The sequence below is a fragment of the Hyperolius riggenbachi genome, chromosome 3 (genome assembly GCF_040937935.1).
Source record: "Hyperolius riggenbachi isolate aHypRig1 chromosome 3, aHypRig1.pri, whole genome shotgun sequence".
Taxonomy (NCBI): domain Eukaryota; kingdom Metazoa; phylum Chordata; class Amphibia; order Anura; family Hyperoliidae; genus Hyperolius; species Hyperolius riggenbachi.
The window spans coordinates 259,831,190-259,848,600 of NC_090648.1; the positions used below are offsets into that span (position 1 = coordinate 259,831,190).

At 42.2% G+C, this 17,411-nt stretch overlaps 1 protein-coding gene across 3 annotated transcripts in view; it reads right to left on the minus strand.

Annotated features, from left to right (window-relative positions):
* Window positions 1-17,411, minus strand: part of FBXL13 (F-box and leucine rich repeat protein 13) — a 227,738-nt gene that overhangs the window by 46,062 nt on the left and 164,265 nt on the right. For all 3 annotated transcript variants that reach the window (XM_068276222.1, XM_068276221.1, XM_068276220.1), the window contains exon 13: window positions 15,403-15,501. In XM_068276222.1, coding sequence (XP_068132323.1) covers window positions 15,403-15,501 — 99 coding nt within the window. The remainder of the gene's footprint in view (window positions 1-15,402; window positions 15,502-17,411) is intronic.

Below are 17,411 nucleotides of genomic sequence, written 5' to 3' on the forward strand. Positions count from 1 at the left end.
ATCCAGAGGAAGGCGAAAAAACCCTTACAAGGCATGGTCCAATTAGCCCCAAAAGGGAAAAATTCCTTCCCGACTCCAGATGGCAATAAGATAAAATCCCTGGATCAACATCATTAGGCATAACCTAGTAATTGTAGCCATGGATGTCTTTCAACGCAAGGAAAGCATCTAAGCCCCCTTTAAATGCAGGTATAGAGTTTGCCATAACGACTTCCTGTGGCAATGCATTCCACATCTTAATCACTCTTACTGTAAAGAACCCTTTCCTAAATAAATGGCTAAAACTTTTTCCTCCATGCGCAGATCATGTCCTCTAGTCCTTTGAGAAGGCCTAGGGACAAAAAGCTCATCCGCCAAGCTATTATATTGCCCTCTAATGTATTTATACATGTTAATTAGATCTCCTCTAAGGCGTCTTTTCTCTAGACTAAATAAACCCAGTTTATTTAACCTTTCTTGGTAAGCGAGACCTTCCATCCCACGTATCAATTTTGTTGCTCGTCTCTGCACCTGCTCTAAAACTGCAATATCTTTTTTGTAATGTGGTGCCTAGAGCTGAATTCCATATTCCAGATGTGGCCTTACTAGAGAGTTAAACAGGGGCAATATTATGCTAGCATCTCGAGTTTTTATTTCCCTTTTAATGCATCCCAAAATTTTGTTAGCTTTAGCTGCAGCGGCTTGGCATTGAGTACGATTATTTAACTTGTTGTCGATGAGTACTCCTAAGTCCTTCTCCAAGTTTGATGTCCCCAACTGTATCCCATTTCTTTTGTATGGTGCTAGACCATTGGTACGACCAAAATGCATGACTTTACATTTTTCAACATTGAATTTCATCTGCCATGTATGTGCCCATATAGCCATCCTATCCAGATCCTGTTGCAATATGACACTATCTTCATGAGAGTTGATGATTCTGCACAATTTTGTATCATCTGCAAAAATAGCAATATTGCTCACTACTGCATCTACTAGGTCATTAATAAATAAATTGAAGAGCACTGGACCCAGTACAGACCCCTGTGGGACCCCACTGCTAACAGTCTCCCATTTTGAGTACGATCCATTGACCACAACTTTTAGTTTTCTGTCCATTAGCCAGTTCCCTATCCATGCACACAGACTCTTCCCCAGTCCTTGCATCCTCAACGTTTGCACCAGACTTTTTTTTGGGAACAGTGTCGAAGGCCTTTGCAAAGTCCAAGTATATCACATCTACAGCATTCCCAATATCCATATAAGCATTCACTACCTCATAAAAGCTGAGCATGTTAGTTAAACAGGACCTCTCCAGGTTGCCTCTCCAGAGTGTTGTAGCACCAGTCTACTGTGAGACAATCAAGCAAGGTTGACTCTCACATTAATGACTTGTACAAACTGCATAGCAAACCAAAACAGTAACAAAGTTCAAGTCCATTGTTTCAAAATAGTAGCAGCAACCGTAACAAGAAGTGCAAGTGTAGCCAAGGCTAGTCGCCATGTCCATGCTTCAATGAGACATGCACAGCAAGCATAACAGTTAGGTGTAGCACAGCATAGATTTAAATTAGATTATAGCAGTAGTGTAATGCCAAAACCTATTGAAACAGTGTCCATAGTTACCAATCCGGACTACTCATGCTGCATCCCATGGTTTGGTATAAGAAGCGGAGGTGCTGGGCTGGAGTATAGACACCAACCTGACATGGCTGCTAGTTAAGTGCATGTACGCCGGTATGGAGGACAGCGAGCGAACCTGTGGTTTCTGTAATAGCCACCCTGCCCTTGCCAGTAAGGCCTGTTCCTACCCCTCCTATAGTGACTACCCTTGCCTCTATGATTATGCCTGCCCCTGTACCTGCAGGTTGTGCAGGCATTTAAGAAAAGGCGCCAAGAGGAGGATTCTGAAGTTGAATTGTCTGAGGCTGAAATTTCTTCCCTAGAAGAAATGTCAGCATCTGAAGGGGAGGGGGGTAAACCTATAGAAGGGGCAAAAATGCAGAAGCTTGCTTTCTCCACTAATATGGATAGTCTTTTGAGTGTTATGTACGCAATAATGGACATTAAGGTAAAGAAAGGGAATTTATCTACCTTAGATAAGATGTATCAGTTTGTCAGACAATCATGCAAATTGTATTCCAGTTCATAATATGTTAAAAGATATGATTAGCAAGGAATGGGAGAATCCAGAGAAGAGGGTTTTCTGGCCTAGGTCCATGGAAAGGAGGTATCCTTTTAAGCCAGAAAATCAAAAGCACTGGGGTCCAATTCCCAAAGCGGACCCTTCATTGTCTAAGATATTCAGAAAAGCTGATGTTCAATTTGAAGACTTTGGGGTCCTGAAAAACCCTCTTAAAAAGAAGGTGGTTAATCTGAGAACCTGGGAATCAGACACTTCAAATTTGAAACTAGCCATTGCTTTTATTTATTTTTACAAATAGTTATCTCATTATTTTATATATGAATTTTACTATTTTTTTTTTATTTTTTTTACTCCCCCCTCCCTCCCTCCTCCGCCAGCCAATCAGCGTGATCGGCTGTCATAGGTTTCAGCAGATCACTTCCGCAGCTACAGAGGGGACAGCCGTGTCACAGGGCTGTCCCCAGTACAGGGCTGCCTTAGATCACAGCGCTGTATGGGGTAATTATATGGCAGTTCCGTCTAACAGTCTCCAAACGGCGATCGCCGCTGGGAGGCTGAAGGTGGAGTACCAAGCGGAGATGCGCGCGCATTAGCACGCGCAATCTCCTGCAAAACAGGCCTCAAGGACCTTACGCCAATCAGCGTTAGGTGGTCCTTGGGCTGCCACCGCATCCACGCCCATCAGTGTGACGCAGTCGGCAATAGGTTATGCTAGCTAATCTAGGATTATTGAGAAAAATCTTTTCAGTCACTCACTCAAACGCCAAAACATTTAACAGTTACCATACTGATATATATATATACTGTGTATATATATATATATATATATATATACTGTGTGTATATATATATATATATATATACACAGTAGTAGAATGCAGTAAATTATTCAGGATAACCACTTTTACTTTAATTATCGTGATTTCAGCATCAGAAACACTTCCTTTATCTATATATTGCTGTAAATTGGCATGTAGCCGTGCTCTCCCAATGATGTCACAGCCTAGGCTGTTTAGCTATTCAGAATTTTCCTCACAGACCATTACTTTATCTCATTTAGGACTGGCAGGCTCTGCCCGCTTAAAGCGGATCCGAGATGAAAAACGAACTAGAACAAGTAACTTGTCTATATATCTTATCTAAAGTTTAGATATCAAATCTAGCTGCAAACAGATTTAATAGAAAATTATTATTTCTTCCTGTGATACAATGACAGCAGCCATGTTGTTTGTAAACATTACACAGAGGCAGGCTTATCTGCACCATCAGCACTCAGACTGTGGAAAAAACCTAATCACCTCTCCTCCCTCCTCCCCTCTGCCTCTGAAATCAATGGCTAGTAACACCTCCTTCTCCCCCTGCCCAAACTGAGCTCCCATTAGCCCTTGCTACTGCCAAGGCTCTCTGAAAACCTGTGGGCGTGGTTTATTTCGTTTATAGGGAACTAGAGTATTAAAACAAAAACAAAAAAGTATTTGGCTTGAGAAATGCCCTATACACAATAGGAAAGGAACACAATTATGCAATGAGTAAAAGTTCACCTCAGATCCACTTTAAGAACCAGAGCCTTTTTTTCATTCTTTAGTTTGTGAAGACTGATTGGGTAACAGTGATCACCTGGTAAGGAGCTAATGAAACTGTTCTCATTACTAATAGTGAAGAAGATCAGCTTACAGCCTAAGCAGTGGCTACATGCGCAACCAACTAGCCTAGGACCATGGGAAACCGGTGTTGTAGACTCTATATTACATCAGAGATTGGGGAATCTGCCATACGCGGCCCCAAGCCAATTGGATTGGCTGTAGAAAGTACAGTAATAGAGACTTTAATTTCTGAGCCTCTTTGAAGTAAAATGAGTAATGTGACCTTCTTGGTTAACAGAAGTGAAGGTAATAGAAGTGGTTAATAGAAGTGTGAGCGTTTGGACAAGGTTTGTGTTGTCCTGGTAAACTTTTGCCCCAATCTTAAGATCTGTGAGCACTGTATGAAAAAATTAAGTTCACAAGGGCAGCCTGTGAAAAAAAGGACATGTTTTGCTCATGTTAGAAGTGGCTGTCTACAAATTAAAATGGAATGGTAATCTTAACATTGCTAAAATATAAAATTGCTTGTCTACCTTTTGTAAGTGTTGCACCCATTTTCTTTTTTACTGAAAATAGTGTTTTTCTCTTAAAAAAAAATAATTGAATGTTCTTACATCTTCCATAGTCTGATGTTCTGTTGTCATTTGCATATGTAAGCCATTATAAAATAAATGTATAGCTCACCATAATGTATTTGGCTTGTATATGCGCCTGTTTCACTGATGCATGTGCTGCAGCTTACATAGCCTCTTAAGAATATGTATCTAGGCAGCATACATCTAGACACACAAAACATAATGGAATTTTCAGATGAAAGCCCTTTGACTTGCATTGTAGAACACATTTTATCCAGATGCAGTACTGGAAATTAACCCAAGACTTCTAGCTGGTTCTATGAGCCAGACCTTGGCTCCAGCATAAATAAAAACTACCAAGATCTCAAGGGAACTTAATTAATCTCTCGCAGTTCTATAAATCTGCCTGGGAGAAGGTAACATTAAGAAATTGTAAGATGACGTAATGTTAGATAATATTCATGTGTGTGCTTTGTACTGGTGCAATGAAAAACCAAACAAACAGTCAAAAAGGTTTGAGATTTAAAATAAAGCTTATAACAATACTGGTTACTCTGCAAAATTACACCACTTTTGCCACACATACGCAATTGCTAGGGCAACAGCTCCGGGACCCAACACTGTACATATGCATCGCTGTGCTTTTGCCTAGCAATGTATCTGTATAGAACTGGGGTCCTCAAACTGTGTGACATAGCAATTGGATCCAATCGCTACAAACGCACAAGCTGGTGATAATGGTACGCTACATTCCCAACTAGTGATGAAATATGACATGTGGGGTATCAATTTAACTGGGAAAAGACAAATGACATATTGTGAGATGTTTTATAACTGTGTAACTTGTCGTGAAATTTGAGAAGGGTTAAATGCAAATAAAAAAAATATTTTTTCCATATAAAATACCTGTAAAATTAAATAATTATTGAAAACAAATATTACCTAAAGAAAGCATAGATTGTCCTGAAAAAACTACATGTGTATCACTTTGATGGCATAAGTAATAAAAAAAAGTTATTGCTGTATCAATAGTGAAAGCTGAAATTACAAAATTGTCAGGAATCTTAACCACTTCGCATCCAGAACTTGTTTGCCCCTTATGGACCAGTGCAGTTTTTACATTTTAGCTATATCCCTATTTAACCACTTGCCGACCGCACACTCATACCGTGCGGCGGCAAAGTGGTAGCTGGAGGACCAGCGACGCAATTCTGCGTCGCCAGGTGCCTCCCTAATTAATCAGGAAAGGCCGCTCGCGCGAGCGGCCGTTTCCTGTCAGATCACGGAGCGGGTCCCCGTGAATAGCCTGCGAGCCGCTGATTACGGCTCGCAGACTAAATGTAAACGTAGGAGACACATGTCTCCTTTGTTTACATTGTACGGCGCTGCTACGCAGCAGCGCCGTAAGGCAGATCGGCGATCCCCGACCAATCAGCGGCCGGGGATCGCTGCCATGTGACAGGGGACAGCCTGTCACTGGCTGCACAGGACGGATAGCGTCCTGTGCAGCCCCGATCACCGGGGGGGAGCAGGTAGGAGAGGGAGGGGGGAATTTCACCGCGGAGGGGGGCTTTGAGGTGCCCCCCCGCAACACCCAGGCAGGCAGAAGAGATCAGACCCCCCCCCTGCACATCATCCCCATAGGGGGGAAAAAAGGGGGGCAGTCTGATCTCTCTGCCTGCTACCTGATCTGTGCTGGGGGCTGCAGAGCCCACCCAGCACAGATCACTAAAAACAGCGCTGGTCCTTAAGGGGGGGTAAAGGGTGGGTCATCAAGTGGTTAATCAGCAATAATTTTATCTCTACTTTATGACACCTAAATTAAATATATATTGTTTTTTCAAGACAAATTAGGCTTTCATTGAATGGCATTTTTTCCCTCAAACAAATTTGTTTTCTATGCATTTTAATGGGAAAAAGAGGAATAAAAATATAAAAAATACATTCTCAGTTTTACCAATTCCAGTTTAAAAATAAAAAAATCACCACTGTAGATGAAATACACTAATTTTGTTCGGCTATGTCTACCGTTTATTACAAAACTTAGATTATGTTCCTGTCACAATTTAGGGTGAAGATATTTGATTCTGAAATAATGCTACAGTGTGTATTTTTCACTATGAAGTGAGAAAACCAAAGCACTTTTAATAGTAAAAATCAATCTTAATGGTTCAGGGAACATATTTTCTCTTTCACTAATTAGTGCTGCAGCAGATAATGCCAGAGGTGTGCACAGGAGCAAGCCCAATCCTGCACAGCTCTGCTTCATTTACAAGACGTATATCTACATCCTCGTGGCTTAGATGAAGTCGCAGAGGACGTAGATACAATACAATACAATACAATAACATTTCTATAGCACTTTTCTCCCATAGGACTCAAAGCGCTTAGGCTCTCTCAGATTCAGTAATTGGTAGTAGGATGAAGTATTCACACAACAAAAGTTATATTTCTGCAAATGCCAAACTGAACATGTGGGTTTTCAGTCTGGATTTAAACACGTCCAGGGATGGCGCTGTCCTGATCTGTTGAGGTAAGGAGTTCCAAAACATAGGGGCAGCATGACAGAAGGCTCTGGGACCAAAAGTTTCCAAGTGGACTCTGGGTATGGCTAGATTATTAGAACCTGTGGATCTGAGAATGCGGGGATTGCTACGCAGCTGCAACATATCCTTCATGTATCCAGGGCCCAGATTATTCAGGGATTTAAATGTCAGTAGGCGGATCTTGAATAGGACCCTCTATTCTATAGGTAGCCAGTGAAGGGAGTGCAGGACTGGCGTTATGTGGCAGTGACGGGGTTGGTTGGTTAGCAGTCTGGCAGCAGTATTCTGTATCAGCTGTAGGCGGTACAAGACCTTTTTTGGAAGGCCAGTGTAGAGAGCATTACAGTAGTCCAGTCGGGATGTGATGAAGGCATGGACTAAGGTTGGCAGATCTTTTGGGGGGATGAGGTGCTTGATTTTTGCAATGTTCTTCAGGTGAAAATAGGATGATTTCACCACAGCAGAGATTTGAGTTCTGAAGTTTAAATCCCCATCAATTAGAACTCCAAGGCTACACACATGATCAGAGCTGCATAGATCCGTGCCTCCTATTCCCAGTGGTGAAGACTGCAAGTTAAGTTGTTTTGTTGTCATGCGCTGCCCTCCAATCAGAAGGACTTCAGTTTTGTCTGCATTCAGTTTCAGCCAGTTGTCATTCGTCCATTGCTGTAGTTCACGTAAGCAGGCGTTTATAGTTAGAGTTGGGTCTGTCACACCAGGCTTGAAGGAAAGATATAGTTGGGTGTCGTCCGCATAGCAGTGGTATGTCAGGCCAGGTTTTTGGATTAGTTTTCCAAGCGGTAACATGTAAATCGTGAAAAGCAGGGGAGAGAGGATTGAGCCCTGGGGCACCCCATACTTAAGTGGTACAGGGGTGGACAGGAAGGGCCCCATAGACACTTTGTGGGTTCTGCCACTCAAGAAGGATTGGAGAACCTATACTGTACTGGTGGATTAAGTGGTTAAAGGGCAAAAAAAACCTGGAATGCAAAGTGGTTAATAGACTTTGCCCCCTATTTACTACATTAAATAATGATTTTCCTTGATTTTGAAGGTGGACATCCACATTATGATGCAAGTAGGGATCTGACCACTTCACAATACAGGTGGGCTCTGTTTAGGTCACAGTTGGTTACTATGGAGGCGACACTGCATATGTGCTGTGATCACATGACAGGCATCAATGCCAAGTGACAATCAAGGAAAATATGCAGGACTGTGAAGTAAGCTTGAGGAGGCTTTTGGATAATTGTGGCAGTGGTAATAACCACTATGCAATGCACATAAAGAGGCATTCATTACCAGCATAGCACCAATGAAAAGATAATAACATGGATGAAGGAGGGCCCCTAGTGGGCCCTTCTGGTCGAGGTGCCCCGGTGCAGTCAAAACCTCTGCACCCCCTATTGCTACGCCACTGGCTATTCATCTTGGTATTTTTAGGCTACTTGCTATAAGTAGGAGGGAGAGATGGGCCCCTCTCCCTAAGGATGATAAGACAGTTCATCATTCAGCAGAAACTGCAAAAAAGGTATCTGCAACAGGCTTTTCTTTCACTTAGTTTTATTTGCAAAAGATTTTGTGCAATACAGAGTAGGAACTTTCATCTTATAAAACATATAAACCAAGTGTTATATAACATCAGAGCATAATAAAAGTCAAACAATAGACATTAATATAAGATCAGACATTAGTAACTCAGTGTCAGACATACATCTCTTTTCCCAAGATCCATGACAGCCAATTGGTACAACAGCTCTTTAGACATTAAAGCCCATAATTATTTTATTCCCTTCCACCCACTCCATTTGAGATTTGAGTTTGATATCATGTAATATGCTATGTAGGTGATCCATCAATCTAATATCTTCTAATCTTGACATCACTAGACTATTGGGAATCGTAGTTTGTTTCCATTGTCGGGCCACTGACCATAAGACTGCACATATTGCAGCATAATATATCCTTCTAAATTTTTTCGGAACAGCAGGATTAGGTGCAAATAATAAGGCGTGCATAGGTTCAATATTTATAGTTGTAGAAGTGATTGCCGAGATATTTATTTGCAAGGTATCCCATATTGGTTTGATTTTGTTACAGTGCCAGAAAATATGGGATAATGTGCCATTCTCTTGACAGCCCCTAAAGCACAATGGGGAGAGGTTGAGGGAAAGAGTTTATGGATTGTTTCAGGGGATCTGTACCATCTTGTAAATAGTTTTAATGCCGTATCTTTTATCATGGGAGTTCGCGTTGCTGTTAACATATTTTGTGCTAGGGCACGCCATTGAGTTATATCTAGATTTATCTGGAGTTCTTTCTCCCAGTCTATCATTATTTTAGTTTTCTGTTCTTGCTGTAAACTTATCATATGTGTGTATAGTCTGGAAATAGTGCCCGTCAGTGGTTCATTACTGAAATACCAATTTTCATAAAAGGTGCAATTATACCGTCCCAAGGGGGCCGTAGATTTAAGAAAAAAGTCTCTAATTTGAAGGTAATGAAAGTATTCACTTATTGATATACCATGATTATATTGGAATAATGAAAAGGCAGAAAATGTATCTGCTATCCAGAATCTATCTATCTGAGGTGGTAAGTCCTAGTGCGATCCATTTATCAAATGGAGTCTTATTTTGAAATGCGGGGGGGAACCCTGGGTGACCTATAAATGACAGGCGTGGAGGTTTTGGTGAGCATAGCTTCATATTTTTTCTGTATTTATGCCATAATTCAAAGTCAGTGTGCACAACTAGATTCAGATCTCGCAGCCCTTTGGCTTGTGTGAGTGATAAGCTATGTATATTTTGGATATTATATGGGAGGACAAAATCTGCCTCAAACTGTGCCCATAGAGTCTGTGATGGGGATCTGGACCATTGAATTTGCTGAGAAAAACGTGCAGCTAAAAAGTAATAAAAAATATTAGGAACCCCCACCCCTCCATCTGTCTGCTGTCTGTATAGGTATATATTTTTGAATCTGGCTGGTTTCCCTCCCCATATAAATTTATTGATAGCCTTCTGAAATTTCATTAATAGAGTTTTTGAAGGGTTAATAGGAAGTGCTCTCATAAGGTATAATATGCGAGGTATGATCACCATTTTTACTGCAGTTGCTTTACCCATCCATGAAATTCTGTATTTATTCCACTCGAATAACGTGTGTTCAATAGATTTTAGCATAGGTATATAATTAGTTGTAGTTAATGAGTCAAAAGATGAGGTCATTTTTATACCCAGGTAAGGGAAGTGTGCCTCAGTCCATCTGAAGTCAAAGTTTGCTTTGTATAATTTGACCACTTGGGGGGGCAAGTTAACTGGTAGTGCATGCGATTTTGAGGTGTTTACTTTAAGGCCTGATAACACCCCAAACCTATCCAGCAGAGGCAATAATATAGGCATTGAGGTAAGTGGCTGTGAAAGGAATAATAAGGCATCATCTGCGTATAGAATGAGCTTATACTCTTTTTCTTGCTTCATATATCCCTTGATGTCTGGATTATTGTGTATGGCTAACGAAAGGGGTTCTATAGCTATTGAGAATAATAACGGTGAGAGGGGGCACCCTTGTCTGGTGCCTCTGGTTATGGGTAGGGGGTTAGATAGAATTCCAGGCATTCTTATTTTGGCTGTTGGGTTGTTATATAATGCTAATATCCCATTGAAAAATGGGCCGGTGATTCCCATTTTGAGAAGTACCTTATAGAGGTATGTCCACAGTACCGAATCAAAGGCCTTATGTAGGTCTAAGCTCAGCATTAAGTACCTTTGATTATTTAACTTGGCATCCTGAAGGATATTACATGCCATTCTAGTGTTGTCTGTGGTTTGGCGTTGGGGTATAAAACCTGATTGTGAGATAGAGATAAGCTCTGAGATAACCTGGGATAGTTGACTGGCCAAAATTTTCGAGAAGATCTTGGTGTCATTATTAATTAGAGAGATTGGACGGTAATTTTGTGGAAGGGTATGATCTAAATTAGGCTTAGGTATCAGTGTTACAAAGGCCTGTGTCAGATCGGAGGTGAATTTATTACCTTGTAGGGATTCATTATATAATATTTTCATCTGAGGGATTAAGATATTATTGAATACTTTATAATACTGGCCAGTAAACCCGTCTGGGCCTGGTGCTTTAGAGGCTTTTAATGAAGAAATAGCTAGGGAGATCTCTTCATCTGTGATTGGCGAATTCAATATTTCTAGTTTTTCTGTGGGAAGGGAGGGTATAGGAAGGGAGTTAAGCCAGTCGTCTATCCCTGGGTCTGTCTGAATAGCAGGTGAAAATAATTCACTGTAATATTTTTCAAATATATTCATAACTTTGGAGGGTAGTGACTCTACCGACCCATGTCCATTCTGGAGTTTATACAAGTGGGGTGGCTTATGATAGGAGGATAATTTCCTCGCAAACATAGTGCTTGCCGAATTTCCATAGAGTAAGAATTTTGCTCTGGAAAATTTCAGGGCTTTCTCTGTGGATTGGATTCTGATAATATTTGATTCAGAGCATATCTTTTATCTTTGATTAGAGTTAGAGTATTATGATCTGAATCAGTGCTGTGTTTTCTATACAGCTGATCTAATTCCTTAGACAGCTTAAGAATATTTGCCTGTCTGTATTTTTTCCGTTTAGAGGCCATTTGTATGAACTTCCCTCTTATTACAGCCTTATGGGCTGACCATAGTGTAGAAGATGAAACCTCACCATTGTTACTTAGAATAAAGTATTCCTCCAGAATGGACTGGGCCTCGCTTATCATGCTCGGATCTTGTAGTAGTAGGTCATTCAAACGCCAATTTTCTGCTAAGAATGGGGTGCCTAGTGTTTTCAGTGATCCTATTACTATTTGGTGGTCAGACCAGGCACATGACAGAATATCAGCTGACTGAGCACTGGTCATCAAGACAGCTGACAGAAATATATGGTCCAGCCTAGCATATGAATTTTGGGGATGCGAGTAATAGGTATAACTTCTGTCACCCATATTGAATGCTCTCCAAAGATCAGTCATCTGATTTGTGTTCAGTGCCCTTCGTAGGGTTTTGGGAAAAGTTCTACTTCCTTCTGTGGAAGGGCTTCTATCTACTAGAGCATTTGAGACACAATTAAAATCCCCCGCTATTATTAAGTGATTAGATTGAAATCCTTCTATTTTAGTAAATAAGTCTTTGAAGAATTGAGCTTGCATCGAGTGTGGGGCATATATGTTACATAGAGTTACCTCCTTGCCTGAGAGAGTACATTGAAGTATTAGAAACCTGCTTTCAGGATCCTTATATACCTTTTTTAATTCAAAATGAATTCCATTTCTGATTAGAATGGCAACACCTCTTGTTTTATTCCTATAAGTCGTGTAGTAGTATCGACAGTAGTTTCTGCATAGAAAAGAAGGGGGATTTGATTGTGAGAAGTGTGTCTCCTGTAATAGTAGGATATCTGCTTTCAATTGTTGGTATTGGCGAAATGCAGTCCTACGTTTATTGGGGGAATTGAAGCCTTGTACATTGTGGCTTATAATGTTCAATGTCATTTTTATGAGGGATCAAAAGAGCAAATTATAGGAGTACAAGAGGTTATGTCATCCATTGGCTGTCCTGAGTGCCATGTCACTGAGTAAAAGGGGTTATTAGAATAGTGTGTCTGTAGCTGGGTACATTGCAAAAAGATAAACATCAAAACTTGTATAAACAGATATAACATTTTGACCTGAATGGAGTCTAGTAGTGAATAAAAAGAACACAACAAAATTTTTATATCTACAGGCTACCTCTCCACTTATTAGTAGGAGAAGAGTCCTGAGAATCAACAACCTCCTAAAAAGTAGGCTGAGGGGGGGGGGTTACGCAAAATGCACAGAGCCTGGCTTCAGGAACACCGCCAGACGAGCATAAAAAAAAAAAAGTGCGTGGCAAGTCACTGCGATAGTTTAAAGCTGAAATGTGCAAATGAGAAAAAGTTTGGGGCTATATCAGGAAATATAAGAACATAATGAGCCAAAAAAACAAAATTTAAGATGATATCACCCATCCATCACTGAGGTTCTGGAGAGGAGGATCGAGATATCGGCCTGTTGTTTGATCGTTGCGTACGTTGAGACCAGATAGGGGAGAGCGATTTCTGTCTAGCTCCTTTTAATGGTGAAGGTGCTCTTTGTAGGCCCAATTTTTGCAGCATCTTGTTACCATCACTAGGTGATTGGGCTATATGGGTAGTTCCGTTTTCCGTGACGATTAGCTTGAATGGACACCCCCAGCGGTAACGGATTTGTGCCTTCGAGAGCACTGAGGTCACACTTTTCATCGCCTTTCGCTTTTCCAGCGTGGTGGGTGACAAGTCTTGAAAAATCTGTATAGCGTGTTCCTCGTATTGGAGATTAGTAGTTGATCTGGCCGCTTTTAATATCTGTTCTTTTATTAAAAAGTCTTTCAAACAAAGAACGATATCCCTGGGTGGTTTTTCAGGCGGAGGTTGCACTCTAAGCGCCCTGTGGATCCGGTCACAAGTGAAGGCCTCCATTGCGATGTCTGGGAGCAGCTTCTGAAAGATGGCCATGACAGGAGGTGTAGGCTCTTGGTATAATTCCGGTAGGCCTCTTATACGGAGGTTGTTCCTCCTATTTCTATTGTCCAAGTCCTCCGATTGGGCTTGTAATCCTTGCACCGTTTCGTTCAGGATATGATGTTCTTTTTGGAGAGCTTTATGCGAGGCCAGCAGCTCGTCGTGCTTGGTTTCCAGAACGTCCGTCCGTGAGCCGAGCGATGCGATCTCTTGGGTGAGGGAGGCCTCTACTCGCCTGAGCTCCGATTGAAATTTTCCTGCTAGACGGGTGTACATTTGCTCAAGACTGTCCTCTAAATCCTTCTTGGTTAGAGAGCGCGGCTGTTTAGTTGTCTCCCAGTCCGCGCCTCCTTCTGGTATGGAATCTTGTGACGGCGTGGGCGAGGCGCGGCCATCTTGGGAAGGCTTGTTGGAGTCCCGCGGTCTCAGAAAATAGTCCGTTACAGCTCGCTGGCGCCTGTAAGCCCCGGTCTTCTTCCTCTGGGACATGCACTGCAGCTTTGTAAAGGGGTGGCTAGTGAATTTGGCTTCTAAAGTAGTGCAAAATACCCCTGCCAGCGGGTTTTGTAGCCCGGCAAGTACGGAGCTACATCTAGCTGCTTCCTTTCCTCAGCGCGCCGCGCATGCGCCCCTGCAACAGGCTTTTCATGCTCTTAACCTCTTGAGGACTGCAGGGCTAAACCCCCCTAGTGACCAGGCGATTTTCAGTAAAATTGGCCACTTCAGCTTTAAGGCCAAGCTGCAGGGCCGCACAACACTGCACACAAGTGATCCCCCCCCCCCCTTTTCTCCCCACCAACAGAGCTCTCTGCTGGTGGGGTCTGATCGCTCCCCCCATGTTTGTTTTTTTCATAATAAATATTCTTGTTTGTTTTTGTTTTTAAAAAATCCCTGTTTCTTTAAACCCTCTCCCTCCCTCCCTCCCTCCCTCCCCGCAGCCAGCCAATTACGGCGATCGGCTGTCATAGGCTTCTGCCTATGAGAGCCGATCGCTCTCTTGTCCCCCAGGGGGACAGCCGTGTCGCACGGCTGTCCCCAGTGCAGCGCTGCTGCTGATCGCAGCGCTGCACAGTGTAAATAGACGGCGTGATCGCCGTCTAACAGTCTCCCGAGCGGCAATAGCCGCTCGGAGACTGAAGAGGGGGCGGAGCTCCGCCCTCCGAGCATGAGATGCGTGCGCGCGATCTCATGCAAGTTACAGCCCCAGGACTTTACGCCAATCGGCGTTAAGCGGTCCTGGGGCTGCCGCCGCGGCCACGCCCATCGGCGTGACACGGTCGGAAAGTGGTTAAACAATATAATTATTATTACAAACTAGGCATAGCTCTGCCCGTTTAAAAAGAGCGCAAGGGCTCAGCCGCGACCCCCCTCACCACCTTGCCCATGCCGCACTCCCCGACTCGAGTGTGCACGGCCACGCTCCCCACCGCACACACGCACAGCCACGCCCCCCCCCCCCTGCACCTGTCCTCCTGCTCTCTAACGTCCACCCGGGTGCCACTCATGCGCAGTAGCGGAAATAGCGCAATCGCACAGACATAGGGACAGGAGAGGACGCAGGGACACATGGATTTTATTTTATTATAGAGGATTTATATAGCACTGCCACTTCTTGGCATAGCTAAATATGGCTCAGTGCACTTCATAGTCCAATGTCTGTATCACAGTCTAGGGCTGATTTGGAGCAAAGCGATTTAACCTACCAGAAGGTTTTTGGGGATATTCTTGAATGAAACGTATGCAAACACAAAGATAACATACAAACTCAATGCATATGGTATTCTACCTAGCATATAAACCTGGGACTTACAAGGTGAAAGTGCTAAGCACTAAGTACCATGCCACCATGACTTAGATGTCAACATATATGTTTGTTTAAACTATATTTCAACCTACCACTTCAAACTACCATTGCGAGTGTGACAATAGTACATTTTCAACTGTTATAGCATATTTAACACATACATTGCAAGACAAAGTACCGGTAAGTTCCAGCAGCCTGTACTCACTATGATGCAGTTGTCTGTGAGCGTAAACATGTCATTGATTTTCAAGTGTTGTACAGAACTACATCCAGCAGCTATGTGTTTGAAGCCATCAACTGAGATCTAGAAAAAGGAAGAAAATATATGTTGAGGTAGAAAGATATTTGAAAAACTCTGTCAACCTAAACAATCTTTCAGAGCCATTTTGGATTGCAGTCTGTTTCTCTCTTCTTTCCAGTCTTGAGTACAGTACATGCTACTTGACAGCTCTAGTTGTGCATGTCTATACAGGATTTACTGTGCAGACTAGAGATAATAATCAGATCCTGCACGATAGTATTGCTGCTACATTACGCCAAGATATTCATAGTAGGGCATTGGGATAACATTAGTGGTACTGCAGCTTTGTTGTTTCTCCTAATGTCTCTGTAAGACTGTCACGCTCACCCTCATCAGAGTTCCAACAACAGGCTTTGCGGGTCCTGAAGAGGCACAGACTGGAGGAGGGAGTGTGCCAGAAGGACAGGTGAGTTCCCTCCGCTGCAAGTACTCTGCAAGAGTGTCAGGGTGACCACTTTTCACTTGGTGGGAGAAGCAACCTAGGTGGGCCTGCTTTGGTGCCCTGGGGGAAGGAGCGAAGGGGCCACCTATTGCTGTTATCTTGGGCAGGGCACTGTGACACCTAATTCTGCATTACATGGGGGAGGAGGTTGCGGGTCAGGGAGCCCACCAGATTACTCCTGATCTATTGTTGTCACCTGGTTTGTCTGACCATCCCTGCTCTCTGACTCCTGATGTTACCTCAGCTTGTGACCTTGACCTTGTCCTGAAACTTTGACTTTACTTATCTTCTATCACACTCTGAAAACAGACTGAATCTAGCCTTCTTGCATCCAAACATGTCCTCTTCCTAAGTCTCCAAATCAGATACATCCATATTGAAGTGTCACCTGTTTTCCTTTTCTCTGGTTGGGCAACCTCAAATGGTTGTGATCTGGTCATCACTGGCAGTAAATAATCTATTGACTACTAGGCGTATCAGTCAATTGTCTCTTGTGGAGCACTCTGGTGAAGACCAGGTAGTCATTCCAGAATACTCCATGTCCTCGAAGAGACCCCCCCAACCTCTGATGGCAGAGACAACAGTACCATGATCTTAATGACTGAGCACAGTGAACTTTCTAAAACAATAAACATGAACATAACTGTAGTAGATAAACTGTAAACTATGCTCATGGAGAAGATTTCTTATTTTGGACTTTGATCTAATACATCAGCTATTCGTTCATTCTCTGATACAGATTTTGCCCTTTTACAACCATTCTTATGAAGCGTATGTGACCTAACTGACCATATGCAAGTCAAGACTTCTGCAAAATAATATCATTTCCAAATCGGAAACATGGTCAGCTATGTACATTGCCAGGAGTATAATGAGGTTCTGGTTTGCAATATATAAGGGAAAGTCCAATAACGTGGGAATTAACTAAAAGAGAAAAGTTAAGCTTTCTCTGTGGGTCCAGGAGGAATCCTCTTATTCCAACATTCTGCAACACAGAAACCTTTCTGCCAGATGTTGAATTGATTTCTTAGAAAGCAATTCATAACAGATCCCTTTTTCTTCCTTTTATGCTCTTGAATAAACCATTAAGATCCTTATAATAAAATGAAATAGCAATAAAATGCAATGTAACTTTAATATTGCTTAGTGTGATTTATTTAAGAAATTATGCTACAGCCCAACACATTCCATCACATTAGCTATGCACTCCTGAACTCTCTGACATTTTAATAGTTGAGATTGTTGCTTGTCTTGTATTTTATGCCTGGAATAGAACACAGGTGTGACAACAAAGCAAAAATTTGACTGACCCCTCAGAGACCACAAAGGAGCAAGCAAATACATTTTAGTTGTTTCAGGCTTAATGTGCACTTCAAATTATGTTATAATTTCTTTAAAGAGTGCTGGCTAAGTCAATTCTAATTATATTAAAGAGAAACTGTAAGCACATTATCTCACCACCAGTGTGAAG